Source organism: Schistocerca nitens, chromosome 1 (assembly GCF_023898315.1).
Source record: "Schistocerca nitens isolate TAMUIC-IGC-003100 chromosome 1, iqSchNite1.1, whole genome shotgun sequence".
NCBI classification, from domain to species: Eukaryota; Metazoa; Arthropoda; class Insecta; order Orthoptera; family Acrididae; genus Schistocerca; species Schistocerca nitens.
The window spans coordinates 95,216,061-95,232,180 of NC_064614.1; the positions used below are offsets into that span (position 1 = coordinate 95,216,061).

General features: G+C 44.5%; 1 protein-coding gene across 1 annotated transcript in view; it reads right to left on the reverse strand.

Moving 5' to 3' along the window:
• LOC126249672 (uncharacterized) overlaps window positions 1–16,120 on the reverse strand; it is a 264,428-nt gene that overhangs the window by 34,008 nt on the left and 214,300 nt on the right. Inside the window, exons 5-6 of the mRNA XM_049951530.1 lie at window positions 14,751–14,967; window positions 11,811–12,076 (exon numbers count right to left, since the gene is read on the reverse strand). Of these exons, the coding sequence (XP_049807487.1) occupies window positions 11,811–12,076; window positions 14,751–14,967 (483 nt within the window). The remainder of the gene's footprint in view (window positions 1–11,810; window positions 12,077–14,750; window positions 14,968–16,120) is intronic.

Below are 16,120 nucleotides of genomic sequence, written 5' to 3' on the forward strand. Positions count from 1 at the left end.
AATGAACTCGTTTGCTAATATGTTTAAGGTTATGAAAGCAAGTGAATGTTAAGTCATGTGTTGAAGCTTTGTGAGCCTGCCGTACATGCAGCAGAATTGCTACCTTCCTTGGGGAAATATAAATAACTGAAAATAAAATTAGACGTTTACTCCTCATGACACAATATATACTTATTTTCTCTTGATAACTACACAGATAGTTTGGACTGATAAAACTAGTAAGCAATGAAGTCTTAGAAGAGAAATACGAGAACCTAGTTAGAGTTGAGAAAGATTCGGAGTCTTCTAATCGGACAGATTAGATTTATTTCGATTGGGGCCTTAATTATGCTGTCTGAGAAACTTAGGTGTTTACCATACGATTTTGGTCTCACCGTATTTCGTTTCACAATTATGTTTGAGTGACTGCTCCGCGAAAACTTTTTTTCTTCATTTGTGTGGCCATATTGGTCGCAGCGGCTATACAATTCCTGAGGGTATTTTCGTTCTGTCGCTGCAACTACAAGAAAGTGTGCGTTTTTTTTTTTCTGCAGACGCGATTCGTTTTATTGAGGTAAAGCGTCATCAGTGGTCTCTAATTAAAGATATTTATAATTTGATTTGTTTTTTAAGATCGAAAAACAGTTCGTTAAAAATATTCCGCTTTTTATTTACTGTGATTTTCGTTTGGTGTTTCGCCAACATCGGGAAATAGCGTCTGCTAGCATATCTTTGGTGTATTTCTTCGTTAGACACTGATACTTGTAGTCTAATTTCCAACTCGCAATCTATCACACTACTATACACTTATGTCCACTCATCATGACTTCTCCCTCCCCCCAAAAATAGCGTCACTATTCGTTCACTACCCTTACACAGAATATAAGTAAACAGCAACGTAATGAAATAGAACTGCATAAATACAATCAACCAAAATACAAAAAAGGAGTATAGGCAATGACAAACTAGTGGCAATGTTATTTTGGAAATACTCCAAAACACAAACCAATTTGTACTTAGAAGTATAAAAATAAACAGAAAACAATGGTGTGCGAAATCATGTGCTGTTTAAAACGTAGGAAATGCATAGTTCAGCAGAGCAACTAAAAATTAGACTACAAGTAACAGTGACTAACGAAGGAAAACAACAAGGATGTGCTAGCAGACAGCAATTCCCGATGTAGGCGAGAAACCAAATGGAAATCACCGTTAGTAAAAAGCAACATATTTTTAACGAAATGTTTTTCGATCTTAAAAACAAATAAAATTATAAATATCTCTAGTTACAGACCAGTGATGATGCTTTACCTCAATAAAGGAAAACGCATCTGGTGAAAAAAACACGCATTTTTTTGTAGTTGCAACGACAAAATGAAAATACCCTCAGAAAGCTTTTTTGCTTCTTTGTTTTAGCCAGATTTGTCACTGTGTTCTTTGTATTACTCCTCGACTGTTCTGATAGTTTGCCCCACAAAAACATGCCACGTTGCTTGGAATTCAACACACACACACACACACACACACACACACACACACACACTCACACCGCTTCATTGGCCTACATCGTCAAACATTACAAAGAAGACAATCTTTCCTTTAATTTACGTCTATGGCCACAAACTTTTTGCTAACAGATTACCGGTTTCGGTCTATAATGTCCATCATCAGATCTGTTTTATAAAAACAAAGTCCTATGTTTGTGACCATAGACGTAAATTAAAGGAAACTTATTGTACATACGGGTCACTGTTTTATTCGCGACAATGTCGCAGCTTATGAAGACAATCTTATATGAAATGAGCGAAATACTCTGGATGTCATGTTGCCGCAGAAGTCTACCGATCCTCCAGGAGACTGGACCAGTATAAGGGAGAGCTTGGAGGATTTGGCTTCTCTTCCGCAATCGCAGTTTCAACATTTTACTCAGGCGTACTTGATTTTTACTGCAACGCTCTTTCAGTATCGCGACCACAGTACCCATTCCTTCGGAACAATATTCCCCCTGTCTGGAAGTGTTCAAGGCTCGAACCATCCGGAAAACTGACAAACAAACGATGGCCGAGTAGCCTATGAAGAGGCCACTTGAAGGTAGCCTCACATTCTTTACCTCTTCTGGGGCCTGAGTGGACGCTTTTACTTGAGCACTGGCCAATAACGAACGAAGAAAATCTACAACTAAAAAGACATCGCAGTATGACCGTGTTGTAGCTGGACATAAAACAATGCGAGCACCACCTGAGCAAACTGTGGTCAACCTTAAAAGGCAATCAACGATGCAGCAGTGTCGGTGCGCGTGAAAGGACTCAACTTTGCCGACTACAACATCACTATCGACCGTGGACATAGAAGCAATGTGGAACAGCCCACCTACGCTCTATGAATCAACAAGGCCGAGGGAATACACCGTGAAACCTCCTGCGTGCTCACCAGAGTCACACCACCCAAGAGCAACGTATCAAAGAAGGAAAGAGCGGCCATCCGCGAGTTGTGTAACGAATCAAATGGTGTAAGTAGACTGTTTAGGATTTTTGGTTGGTAATGCCATGTAGTGCTGTGTATGAAAATCGCTGACTGCGCTGTGTGTAGTCTGTGGCTGGTTGGACTCACTGTAGGAATATTCGCTAGTGTAGTGTTGGGCAGTTGGAGGTGAGTCGCCAGCAATGGTGGATGTGGGGAGAGAGATGGCAGAGTTTTGAGAGGTTACGATGAGAGCACGATCTGGACGTGTGCCCGCATCTCGTGGTCGTGCGGTAGCGTTCTCGCTTCCCACGCCCGGGTTCCCGGGTTCGATTCCCGGCGGGGTCAGGGATTTTCTCTGCCTCGTGATGGCTGGGTGCTGTGTGATGTCCTTAGGTTAGTTAGGTTTAAGTAGTTCTAAGTTCTAGGGGACTGATGTCCATAGATGTTAAGTCCCATAGTACTCAGAACCATTTTTGATCTGGACGTGTGTCAGGCAGAAAAAGGAAATTTCGTTAACTGGATGTCACAAAATTATATATAATTACTTTTGAACGCTGTTGAGGTAAATACATTGTTTGTTCTGTATCAAAATCTTTCACTTGCTAACTATGCTTATCAGTAGTTCGTGCCTTTAGTAGTTAGAATCTTTTATTTAGCTGACAGTATTGGCGCTCGCTGTATTGCAGTAGTTCGAGTAAGAAACATTTTTGTGAGGTAAGTCATTCATGAAAGGTATATGTTATTGTTAGTCAGAGCCATTCTTTTGTAGGAATTATTGAAAGTCAGACTGCGTTGCGCTAAAAATATTGTGTGTCAGTTTAATGATGAGAATAAGTAAAGTGAGAACTGTCTGAGTACGTTCAGTTTTGCTCAGCTGTTTGAAAATCAAATAAAATAAGAGTTTTTCCAGCATTGTAATTCCTTACATTCGCCGGCCGGAGTGGCCGTGCGGTTCTAGGCGCTACAGTCTGGAACCGAGCGACCGCTACGGTCGCAGGTTCGAATCCTGCCTCGGGCATGGATGTGTGTGATGTCCTTAGGTTAGTTAGGTTTAACTAGTTCTAAGTTCTAGGGGACTGATGACCTCAGAAGTTAAGTCGCATAGTGCTCAGAGCCATTTTAACCATTCCTTACATTCAAAGGAATGGAATATTTCGAGCAGAAAGCCCTGGTGCAAATCCAGCTAAAACCAATCTGTTTCTACCGTTACGTGGATGACACGTTCGTCGTTTGGCCACATGGCTAGAGTAGCTTAGGTGTATTTCTCCATCATCTTAACCTGTTACACCTCAACAAGGTATTGGAACAGGACAGCGTCTTCCGTTTCTTGATGTCCTGCTGAAACCGAAACAATATGGCAAGCTGGGACACAGTGTGTACAGAAAGACTATACACACTGATCTACATCCACACGCTTCCAGTAGCTACTACAACTCCCAGCTTGGAGGGGTTTTACGCACGCTTGTTCACAGGGCGTGACCCATCTGCAGCCAAGACAGGCTTCCAACTGCGCTGAGGCATCTGGAGACAACATTCCGAAGGAATGAGCACAATTTCAAGCGGTTAAGGCGTACGTTTAGACAGGTTGTAACTAGTCAACAGCCGGAAGGAAACTGGGGGCACAGATCAATAGCGTGTATCCCGTTTGTCGGTAATACCTCCAGGAAAGTCAGCAGTATCTTGGCGCGACACAATGTCGAATGTATATTTTTCCCACCCACTAACACCTTCGTACTACTAGGTTCAGAAAAGGGTGATCTAGGCCTCTCAAAAGAACGGGTCTAACAAATACAATGCAGCAAGGCGTACCTTGAGGAAGCAGTATGCATGGTATAAGAGAGGTACCATGAACATAGATGGCACACTGAATTGCGACAGACCACTAAATCAGCAGTGGCCGGCAATAGTATAAAAATTTGTTGTATTATATATTACAACATACGCGAGATTCTTAGGCAGTCTTTCTCCTTCCGGGACGCATGACCAAAGAGGATTTGAAATTAGGGTCCAGGACGGTCCAATTAACTCTTTCAGACCTGAATTTTTTCTGGAGAACGGAAAATTTTTCTTTATGTTCTAATGCTCTTAGATGATTTTTTATGATTTTACATGCACGATTTGTACAACTACACTCCTGGAAATGGAATAAAGAACACATTGACACCGGTGTGTCAGACCCACCATACTTGCTCCGGACACTGCGAGAGGGCTGTACAAGCAATGATCACACGCACGGCACAGCGGACACACCAGGAACCGCGGTGTTGGCCGTCGAATGGCGCTAGCTGCGCAGCATTTGTGCACCGCCGCCGTCAGTGTCAGCCAGTTTGCCGTGGCATACGGAGCTCCATCGCAGTCTTTAACACTGGTAGCATGCCGCGCAGCGTGGACGTGAACCGTATGTGCAGTTGACGGACTTTGAGCGAGGGCGTATAGTGGGCATGCGGGAGGCCGGGTGGACGTACCGCCGAATTGCTCAACACGTGGGGCGTGAGGTCTCCACAGTACATCGATGTTGTCGCCAGTGGTCGGCGGAAGGTGCACGTGCCCGTCGACCTGGGACCGGACCGCAGCGACGCACGGATGCACGCCAAGACCGTAGGATCCTACGCAGTGCCGTAGGGGACCGCACCGCCACTTCCCAGCAAATTAGGGACACTGTTGCTCCTGGGGTATCGGCGAGGACCATTCGCAACCGTCTCCATGAAGCTGGGCTACGGTCCCGCACACCGTTAGGCCGTCTTCCGCTCACGCCCCAACATCGTGCAGCCCGCCTCCAGTGGTGTCGCGACAGGCGTGAATGGAGGGACGAATGGAGACGTGTCGTCTTCAGCGATGAGAGTCGCTTCTGCCTTGGTGCCAATGATGGTCGTATGCGTGTTTGGCGCCGTGCAGGTGAGCGCCACAATCAGGACTGCATACGACCGAGGCACACAGGGCCAACACCCGGCATCATGGTGGCCGTACACCACTGGTGATCGTCGAGGGGACACTGAATAGTGCACGGTACATCCAAACCGTCATCGAACCCATCGTTCTACCATTCCTAGACCGGCAAGGGAACTTGCTGTTCCAACAGGACAATGCACGTCCGCATGTATCCCGTGCCACCCAACGTGCTCTAGAAGGTGTAAGTCAACTACCCTGGCCAGCAAGATCTCCGGATCTGTCCCCCATTGAGCATGTTTGGGACTGGATGAAGCGTCGTCTCACGCGGTCTGCACGTCCAGCACGAACGCTGGTCCAACTGAGGCGCCAGGTGGAAATGGCATGGCAAGCCGTTCCACAGGACTACATCCAGCATCTCTACGATCGTCTCCATGGGAGAATAGCAGCCTGCATTGCTGCGAAAGGTGGATATACACTGTACTATTGCCGACATTGTGCATGCTCTGTTGCCTGTGTCTATGTGCCTGTGGTTCTGTCAGTGTGATCATGTGATGTATCTGACCCCAGGAATGTGTCAATAAAGTTTCCCCTTCCTGGGACAATGAATTCACGGTGTTCGTATTTCAATTTCCAGGAGTGTATATGTAACCGTTTTCAATACATACTTTGAACATCTAGATTCTTTTATAGGCTAAAATAGATAATTTTGAAATATTCGCTGCTGTAATAAATGAACTGATAATTCAATAATTACCATGCAAAATAACACAAATTATATTCAATTATACAGTGTAGTGTAATTCACTTACAAATTACGCGAATACTGGCGGTCGCAAGCTGCTGCGTATTGCTATGGTCACTTGTTAATATTTTTACAGTGATGCCCAATAGGTGAGAGCACGTGTGCGTGGTGAAACGACTGAACATTCACAGATATGTACATGAGGTTTCCATTGAGGAAAAATATTTCGTTTGCAGTTAATACACACTAAATAATAATGTACAAAATTGTAGCCACACGGTCTGTAAGGGTTCACAAATGGAAAGGCCGACCATTGAGTCAGTTGTGGAATCTTGCACTGTGACGAGAAAAAGCAATGCATTCCTGTACAGTGAAGTTCGCATCCAGCGATGATAGGGAAGACTGGGGCTGCGATTTGCATCTACCACTTCCATCCTACGGGGCAGCGACTGGGCACACAGCAACAGGATCAAAGTGGTGGAGGAGGTAGCGGCCTACATATATAGGGCGCCGACCCGAACAGACCAACAATCACCATTAATAACATGAAAATGACAACAAGTCTCTCTACTGAAATATTATGGAGAACTTACGATGCGACCAGCGTGGACATCAGAGAAATCTACAAATGAACAAAAATGCAGAACAGGGGCATCCTCGAAGTGGGGCATTGTGAAATCATAGAAGGTTTAAAGGGTTTTGTCATTCGGAAGTTTTCCAGAGATGATTTGGAGTTCACAATGTGACACTGTGATTCGAAGATGATTGGAAGAGCATTCTGAGATCCGTGAGAGTTCATGTTGGGGTGGTTCAAGGTTTGTGCAGGAGACCCTTTCAGGAGATTCTCATGCATCTTCTCAAGTGATTCTCATTGTTGTTTTGCATAAAGCTTTCTGACATTGCATTCTGGAGAAAAAGTCACCATTTTACTATTTGGTTTTCAGAGTGTGATACCTGAATTCATTCTGATGTCTGCCGTCACACTGTGACATCCTCAGTTTTCATTGCATGTCGGATAGTCTTCCTTGTGATCCGATTCTCGAATCTTTAAGCAGCCGACAATTTTCCCCTTGTCTGACCTCAACTTCAGATTATAACATTGACACCGCCTCTGCAATCTCATTACTGCAGACAATAAATGCTATTAGCGGCCGGCGAGGACAATAGTACCTCTCCGGCTATTGGGCGGAGTTCTACAGGAAAAGTGATTAGGCGGAAAACACAGAATGAGGAAGGCGTTAAGCTGCTCTGAGCGTCTCCTCTAAAGCCACGGTACACGGAGATGAAAGCTGCTGCCCGTCAATCCACTACTACGGGATACAAAAAGGGATTCAGCAGGAGATTGTCGCGTGTGCCGACATTACAGCAACCGCCCACGCTTGCACATAGCACCAATTCCGTCATGTGATGAAATACAGTGGTGTCTGTACCCAGTCATAATGGCCGTGAAGTTTTTTGTACAGTCGAATAGTATATAACAATAAATCTAGTTTTTTCCTTGCGTTATTAATTTGAATTTATACCGTTTGAGCAATACAGGGTGATTCAAAAAGAATACCACAACTTTAAAAATGTGTATTTAATGAAAGAAACATAATATAACCTTCTGTTATACATCATTACAAAGAGTATTTAAAAAGGTTTTTTTTCCACTCAAAAACAAGTTCAGAGATGTTCAATATGGCCCCCTCCAGACACTCGAGCAATATCAACCCGATACTCCAACTCGTTCCACACTCTCTGTAGCATATCAGGCGTAACAGTTTGGATAGCTGCTGTTATTTCTCGTTTCAAATCATCAATGGTGGCTGGGAGAGGTGGCCGAAACACCATATCCTTAACATACCCCCATAAGAAAAAATCGCAGGGGGTAAGATCAGGGCTTCTTGGAGGCCAGTGATGAAGTGCTCTGTCACGGGCTGCCTGGCGGCCGATCCATCGCCTCGGGTAGTTGACGTTCAGGTAGTTACGGACAGATAAGTGCCAATATGGTGGCGCTCCATCCTGCTGAAATATGAATTGTTGTGCTTCTTGTTCGAGCTGAGGGAACAGCCAATTCTCTAACATCTCCAGATACTGTAGTCCAGTTACAGTAGCAGCTTCGAAGAAAAAGGGACCAAAAACTTTATTGGCTGAAATGGCACAGAAAACGTTCACCTTAGGTGAGTCACGTTCATACTGAGTTGTTTCCCGCGGATTCTCAGTGCCCCATATACAGACATTGTGACGGTTGACTTTCCCGTTAGTGTGGAAAGTTGCTTCATCACTAAACACAATCTTTGAAACGAAAGATTCATCTGTTTCCATTTGAGCAAGGATAAAATCACAGAAATCGATTCTTTTAATCTTATCAGCTGCAGACAGTGCTTGAACCAATTTCAGACGATAAGGTTTCATAACTAACCTTTTTCGTAGGACTCTCCATACAGTCGATTGTGGAATTTGCAGCTCTCTGCTAGCTCTGCGAGTCGATTTTCCTGGGCTGCGAACAAATGCTTGCTGGATGCGTGCTACATTTTCATCACTCGTTCTCGGCCGTCGAGAACTTTTCCCTTTGCACAAACACCCATTCTCTGTAAACTGTTTATACCAACGTTTAATACACCACCTATCAGGAGGTTTAACACCATACTTCGTTCGAAATGCACGCTGAACAACTGTCGTCGATTCACTTCTGCCGTACTCAATAACACAAAAAGCTTTCTGTTGAGCGGTCGCCATCTTAGCATCAACTGACGCTGACGCCTAGTCAACAGCGCCTCAAGCGAACAAATGTACAACTAAATGAAACTTTATAGCTCCCTTAATTCGCCGACAGATAGTGCTTAGCTCTGCCTTTTGTCGTTGCAGAGTTTTAAATTCCTAAAGTTGTGGTATTCTTTTTGAATCACCCTGTATTTACATGCCATGATTAATTTCCATTTTACGGCAGTAGATTGCATTCCAAAACTTGTAGAACCAAGGTTCATGTTCAGATAAGTTACGGGAATGCAGCTAGGTGACGTCTTCCACAACCGCCGATCATTCGGAGGCGCACACTCTGTCATTTTCAAGGCACAAAAGCAGCAAGGAAGAGCTGATCCAACGTGTTCTAGTATCGACGTTAACCCTACAAAATGTGTTGAGAGAAAAGCTAACAAGTCTTAACTTTTATTGTGGCGTCGTCCCTAGGTCATATGTTCTACAGATCAACAAGGATTGTGTTACTTTTAGGCAGATTGTGAGTAACATCAGTGCTCCAACATATCGTGTAGCAACACATCTTCTTACTCCATTGAGCCCACCAGTAGGTCGGCGTGAGCATCACATTAAGAACTCGGCGGATTTCTTATGATTATTAGAGGGATTATGTCTGGATGACTGTCATATTTTAGTGAGTTTCGATGTGGTCTCTCCCGTCACTAGCGTTCATATGACTCGTTCCCGTTGATTGGAGTTAGGTTTGGTGTTGATTTGACGAACGTATTTCGGTATGTGTTGACTTCCACTTGCTTTTTATTCTATAGCTAGTACTCTAAACAGACGTATAGAGTTGCGACGGGAAGTCTGCTGTCAGCTAGTATTGCCAATTTGTCTATGAAAGACTCCGAGGAAGCTGTTTTGGAGTCGACGGCATTGAAACTTGCGTTTTTTTGCAGATATGTAGACGGCATTTCCGTTATGTAGCCTCATGGTAATGAGGATTTAAATGGCTTTTTAAAGAATCTTAATTGAATCCACCCGAATATTCATTTCATGACGGAAGTGCAAAAGAATGGCTGCCTTCCGTTCCTTCATGTATTTGCAGGAAGGAAGGTTGATGGTATGTTGGGACACACTTTTTATAGGAAGCCAACTCAAACCGACTCGTATCTGCAGGCCGATAGCTGTGACCATCCGGCCCAACGTGAAGTGGTACTTCGTACCCTGGTTCACAGCGCCCACGTCATATCGGATGCTGAGAGTTTGTCAGCTGAGTTAGCCCATCTTGAAGTCACACTTCGTCAGAATGTTTACAATGAAAGGCAGATCGGACGCGCGTTGCCCTATCTATCAACCGTGCATGTGGTGTTGGTATCGAGGTGGCATCTAAGTCTACGCGGGAAACATTTCCAACAGCATTCGTCGTATTTTGCGGAAACATGATGTGAAACTTGTTTTTCGACCACCATCTATGATTAAGGAACTTCTAGGAACCGTAAAGGTTGATCTTGATCTGCGTAAGGCGGATATCTATCGTATTCCTCGCACCTGTGGCATTGGTTGGAGTATCGGGACCGTGTAGCAGCGGTGTGCTGAGCGTAAGCGTCACACACGCGTACAACAGCCGAGCAAGTCCACTACTGAAGAACACTGCATTAGTAGTAGCGCTCATCATACGAAACATAACACAAAGAATCTGGCATGCATTCCAGCTATTCGGATAGTGTTGTTAAGGAAGTAGTTGCATTGAATTAGCGAGTGACCATATAAACAGAGATGAAGGTTTTTCCTTAAATTAAGCGTGTAAGCTGCTCTCTCCCTTGAAAAAATAAATAATAATAATAACAATAAAAGCAGAGGGACAGAGTTACTGATAGCTCACTCGTTGGTTGTGTACTGATGCCTCACTCCTTGTCGATAACTTTTGAGTAGATCATCTTTGGTTTTGTGCTGTCGTTAGTGTGTGTGTGTGTGTGTGTGCTCTGCAAACCGAGGTTTCAAATTCCCTTGCACAGTGCTTCCTTGGTGTATTTGTACCATGAAAATGACAAGGTGTATCTCTGTTGAAAAATCGAAAAATCGGCGGTTGTCGAATGTGTTACCTGCCTGCATTCCATTAAGTTATTTGAAAATTCTGTACCCCTGGAGAATCTCAGGCTTCACAAGGTGGATGTGTGTAAGTGAGGACTATAATTGTAGGATATAGGTTTCCGCCTTTTCTTGCAAACACACTGTTTTTCCTTTTAACCCCAACAAGTTTCGCCACCTCTGTGCCATCATCAACGGGTTTTTGTTTATTGAAAACTATAAAAAGTGAACATACTTTAGATTGTAACTGGTCTAACAAAGAGAGGAGTAAAGAAAGTTCGAATTTCACATTTACATCATTTGGTTTGTAGATGACCAGCTATCGGTGTAGGGCACCATACAGTCGTCATGCAGAACCATATAATGTAAAATCATGGTACGAAGCAAAACGTAACAAAAAATTTCTTTAGGCCTCACTTTGTTAAATCAGTTACAACCTAAAACATGTACAGTTTTCAATAAACAAAAACCCGCCGGCCAGAGTGGCCGAGCGGTTCTAGGCGCTACAGTCTGGAACCGCACGACTGCTACGGTCGCAGGTTCGAATTCTGCCTCGGGCATGGATGTGTGTGATGTCCTTAGGTTCGTTGGGTTTAAGTAGTTCTAAGTTCTAGGGGACTGATGAGCTCAGATGTTAAGTCCCATAGCGCTCAGAGCCATTTTGAACCATTGGAACAAAAACCCACTGGTGATGGCACAGAGGTGCTGAATCATCTTTGGGTAAAAAGGAAAAACGGGATGTACAGTGTGTTTGCAAAAAGGCGGAAATCTATATAGTATAAGTCAATTGCAGACACGGAAAGAAAGACAAGAGATGCACATCCAAAATAGAACTGTAATGCTTGCAGAATACTAGATAGGGTCATCCAGCAGTGGACGTCAGTTAATAGCAGCGGCAGTTGATGGTGATGATGATGATGATGATGATGATGATGATGATGATGACGAGGAGTGTGATGAGGTGAGCCACCTGTATGGCGGCGGCCCTCTTGAGGGAGACCTCCTTGTCTGCGCCGCCGGTACCGGCGGCTGCGCCGGCGCCGAACACCCTCTGGAGGAAGAGGTTGGCCGGGCCGCAGGAGACGGCCGGCGCAGCCCTCACGGTGACTCGTGGAGTGGGGGCGGACGTGGGCGCGGGCGCGGCCACCGGCTGCAGCGTCAGCGGCGACGGCTCGCTGTCCGGCACCCGCAGCGTGTTGCAAGAGGCCGCGTGCGCGCGGCCGCCGCGCTCCAGGCCTGCAGGCATGCGCGCAGTGCTTCAGCTAGGAAACTGACACTGCAGCACACGCAGCCAGCTCTGTCTCTTTCCGTAGCAGAATCTGTCTGTTCTCCTAAGCGGCCGGCATATTGCTTCTGCAGAGACCGCCTACATCTACTCTTCACAGACAGTTCATGGTGTACCAGCATTATCACGCTTCCCTAACACCTTTCCATTCGTGGATGTTGTTGTGGTCTTGACTCTGAGGAGGGGTTTTATGTGGCTCTCCATGATAGTCTATACCGTGCAAGCTTCTCTGTATAACAACCGCAACCTACATACACTTAACCTTTCTTACTGGACTGAAGCCTTACCCTTACCGCTCTCACTTTTTCCAATACAGAACTGACAATTCCTTGATGCTGATCATTTGCTCCCTTCTTTTAGTGAAGTTGTGCGATAAATTTCTTCTGAGCTGAGTTCCATTCTGCATCTCCTCATCTAGAATGAGATTTTCACTCTGCAGCGGAGTGTGCGCTGATATGAAACTTCCTGGCAGATTAAAACTGTGTGCCGGACCAAGGCTCGAACTCGGGACCTAGACACGAACTCGGGACCTTTGCCTTTCGCGAGCAAGTGCTCTACCATCTGAGTTACCCAAGCACAACTCACGCCCCATCCTCACAGCTTTACTTATGCCAGTATTTCGTCTCCTACTTTCCAGACTTCACAGGAGCTCTCCTGCGAAGCCGGCCGGTCTGTTCTAGGAACTTCAGTCTGGAACCGCGATACCGCTACGGTCGCAGGTTCGAATCCTGCCTCGGGCATCGATGTGTGTGATGTCCTTAGGTTAGTTAGGTTTAAGTAATTCTACGTCCTAGGGGACTGATGACCTCCGATGTTAAGTCCCATAGTGCTCAGAGTCATTTGAACCATCTCCTGCGAACCTTGCAGAACTAGCACTCCTGGAAGAAAGGATATTGCGGGGCCATGGCTTAGCCACAGCCTGGGGGATGTTTCCAGAATGAGATTTTCACTCCGCAGTGGAGTGTGCGTTGATATGAGTTCGAGTCTCGGTCCGGCACACAGTTTTAATCTGCCAGGAAGTTTCATATCAGTGCACACTCCGCTGCAGAGTGAAAATCTCATTCTGGAAACATTCCCTAGAATGTTTCTGTTTAGGAACACTTGGCCTCTCTCTTTCAGTCCCACGTGAGAAAGGGTAACACATACATAAAGGATACGGAACATTTGACTAAGAGGCAGAAGGGTACTGGAAATCTAGGTTACAAAATACCATCCAGTTTCAAAGAAGGCAGGTGCTGAAAGGTGTGTTAACGCCTTCGCGATATCCTTTCTTCCAGGAGTGCTAGTTCTGCAAGGTTCGCAGGAGAGCTTCTGTTAAGTTTGGAAGGTAGGAGGCGAGATAATGGTAGAAATAAAGCTGTGAGGACGGGGCGTGAGTCGTGCTTGGGTAGCTCAGATGGTACAGCACTTGCCCGCGAAAGGCAAAGGTCCCGAGTTCGAGTCTCGGTCCGGCACACAGTTTTAATCTGCCAGGCAGTTTCATCTCCTCATCTGTTATTCTATCTACCTATCGTCAACTTCTCACTTACATACAAGGCTATGGTCCAAATACTTTAAAAAAATTACATTGATGTTAGGTGTTATCAGATTTCTATTTTCCAGAAATAGTTGCTATTTCGTCTGCACTCTTCGGCTCTTACCAATTATTTTGCTGTCCACATCGCAGAACTCGTCTGGTACTTTTAATGTCTCTTTTACTAGCATCACAATGTTTAATTCGACTACATTTCATTACCCTTCTTTCACTTTTGCTAATATTTATCTTATAGGCACTTTCCTAGGTATAACCCATTCCTTTCAACTGCTCTTTTAAGTCCTTCGCTGCCTCTGATAGAATTACAATATCGGCAAACTTTATAATGTAATGGCTGTGGTCACGAGGGTTCACGACCTCGTCGTAAACTAGATCATGCAGGCTTTAAGATGAATGCATTTCATTTCAAGTAGAGAAATCTCACTCATTGTGACATCTCGCGACTTTCCAACTTGGGTTCGTGTTGCAGCTCGTAGTGTAGCCGAGGCGAAGAGCAGCGAGTGGAGTGCTTGGGGAAAGCGGATCTGATTAGCTTTCCTCAGCTTGTTACAATTTGTTAAGTACAACCAGCGGTATTTTTCCTGCCCGGTGGCCGCTAACTCTCCAGTTACCGGCCATTCCTGGCCTCTGATACCTTCTGCTGTGTTTGTGGCCACTTACTTTTTAATATTTCAATACCTGTATGTTGTAACTGCAGCGAGTTCTTTAACATTCTTAATTTATTGCCATTCTTGGAGTGTAAGGCCTTCAGCCGTGATCACAGTGGCTTTTTTTTTTTTTTTTAGAGATTATCTGTATCTGTATTTTATGGTGATTTGCTAAATTGTAACACATTGAAACACTATTATTTACACAGTTGTTTATTCTTTCATTAATAACGTGTGGTATTTTTTATTGTTGAGTCTGGAATTACTGTTTTAAAAATAAATGTGTGTAACTGTAAAAGGCACCCAACAGTTATTGATTACAGCCCCGTCCACAATCGTAACCGAATCCTGCCTGCACCTTACCACTAGGCTTCAACTGTAATGCTAACTTCTGAACACCCTGTACATACAAATCTGCGGAAAACTGAGGAGTGGTGTGATTACCGGCGGCTAGCCCGACAGGCCGCCAGTCGAGCTCTGAAGCGATGCGCTGGATGCGCGGCCGGTCCCTGGCGTGCGGGCTGGTGCGCTGGCTGGGGTCCAGCAGGGCCTCCGACAGGCGGCGCTGCAGCGTGGCGGCGCACGGCCGAGTCAGCAGGCCTAGGGGAGTCAGCGACGGCCGGCGAGAGCCGCACGCCGACGGCGTCCGCGCCTGGATCTCCTGTCGGCACCAGGCACACCGCCTTACTCACAAACACCTGTCATAGTTAGCGTCAGCGAAAGATCACTGTGGGTCACAGGTGGAAAGCATGCACTCCTGGATATACTACCGGCGCCAGTCAACATCTCGCTCACCAGCACTTGTTACACTCAATGTCAGCAGATGAGGGGGCTGCTGACAACGCAGGCAATGCCTTCTGCCTTCACATTGTGCTTCAGAATAACCGTGCCTCAATGAATGTATTGCGTCATTAGCTTGACAGAAACAAGAGGTGTTTTTTCGGTCTTCATGAAACGTCAGAAAATGGGAAATTTATTTCATTACGTTGACGTGTGAAGAAGACAAAGACTAGATGAAACGCAGTAGACACAATTTCTGTTTCACCGTCCACAAATACACCCCCCCATATATATATATATATATATATATATATATATATATATATATATATATATATATATATATATATATATTATTCTCCTGCAAGTTCGTTACTTTTCATTTGCGTTTTGTGAGGATGGTAAGAAATCTATTTTGCTATAGTGCACTGTCTTGGATTTTACTAGAAACTATTCGCGCACACATACTCATTATTGTAATTAAAATTAGACGTATATCTTATGGAGAAAAAATTGTGGCCGAAAATATGTTTTAATGGTACAGAAAATATATTTTAAGAAGTATTTACTTTTACTGTTACAGTTGCACGAAATATGTGGTGGCTGACTAGTTTCTGTAATATTTGATCTACAAATAAAATAAAGTAACAATAATGACCTCTCTAAATAGATACACAAAATTATAAAACATTTATAGAACTTCGTCACTGCAAGAACACCTACTAGTTCACAGCTGATAATCGGTCATATTCAAAATCTGGAATTAAGTAATAAAGAACTTGTTAAACATCTAGTATCGAAACCTTAAAACCGGTTCACATCATATTATTAAATTCAATTCCTAATGAAGAAGTATTGACCGTTCTACATACACGGGTTTCTATTACAAGTGATGATCAGGAATGAATCACTGTAGTATAAACGACTGTTCACTGATTTAAAATGGTTCAGATGGCTCTGAGCACTATGGGACTCAACATCTGAGGTCATCAGTCCCCTGGAACTTAGAACTACTTAAACCTAACTAACCTAAG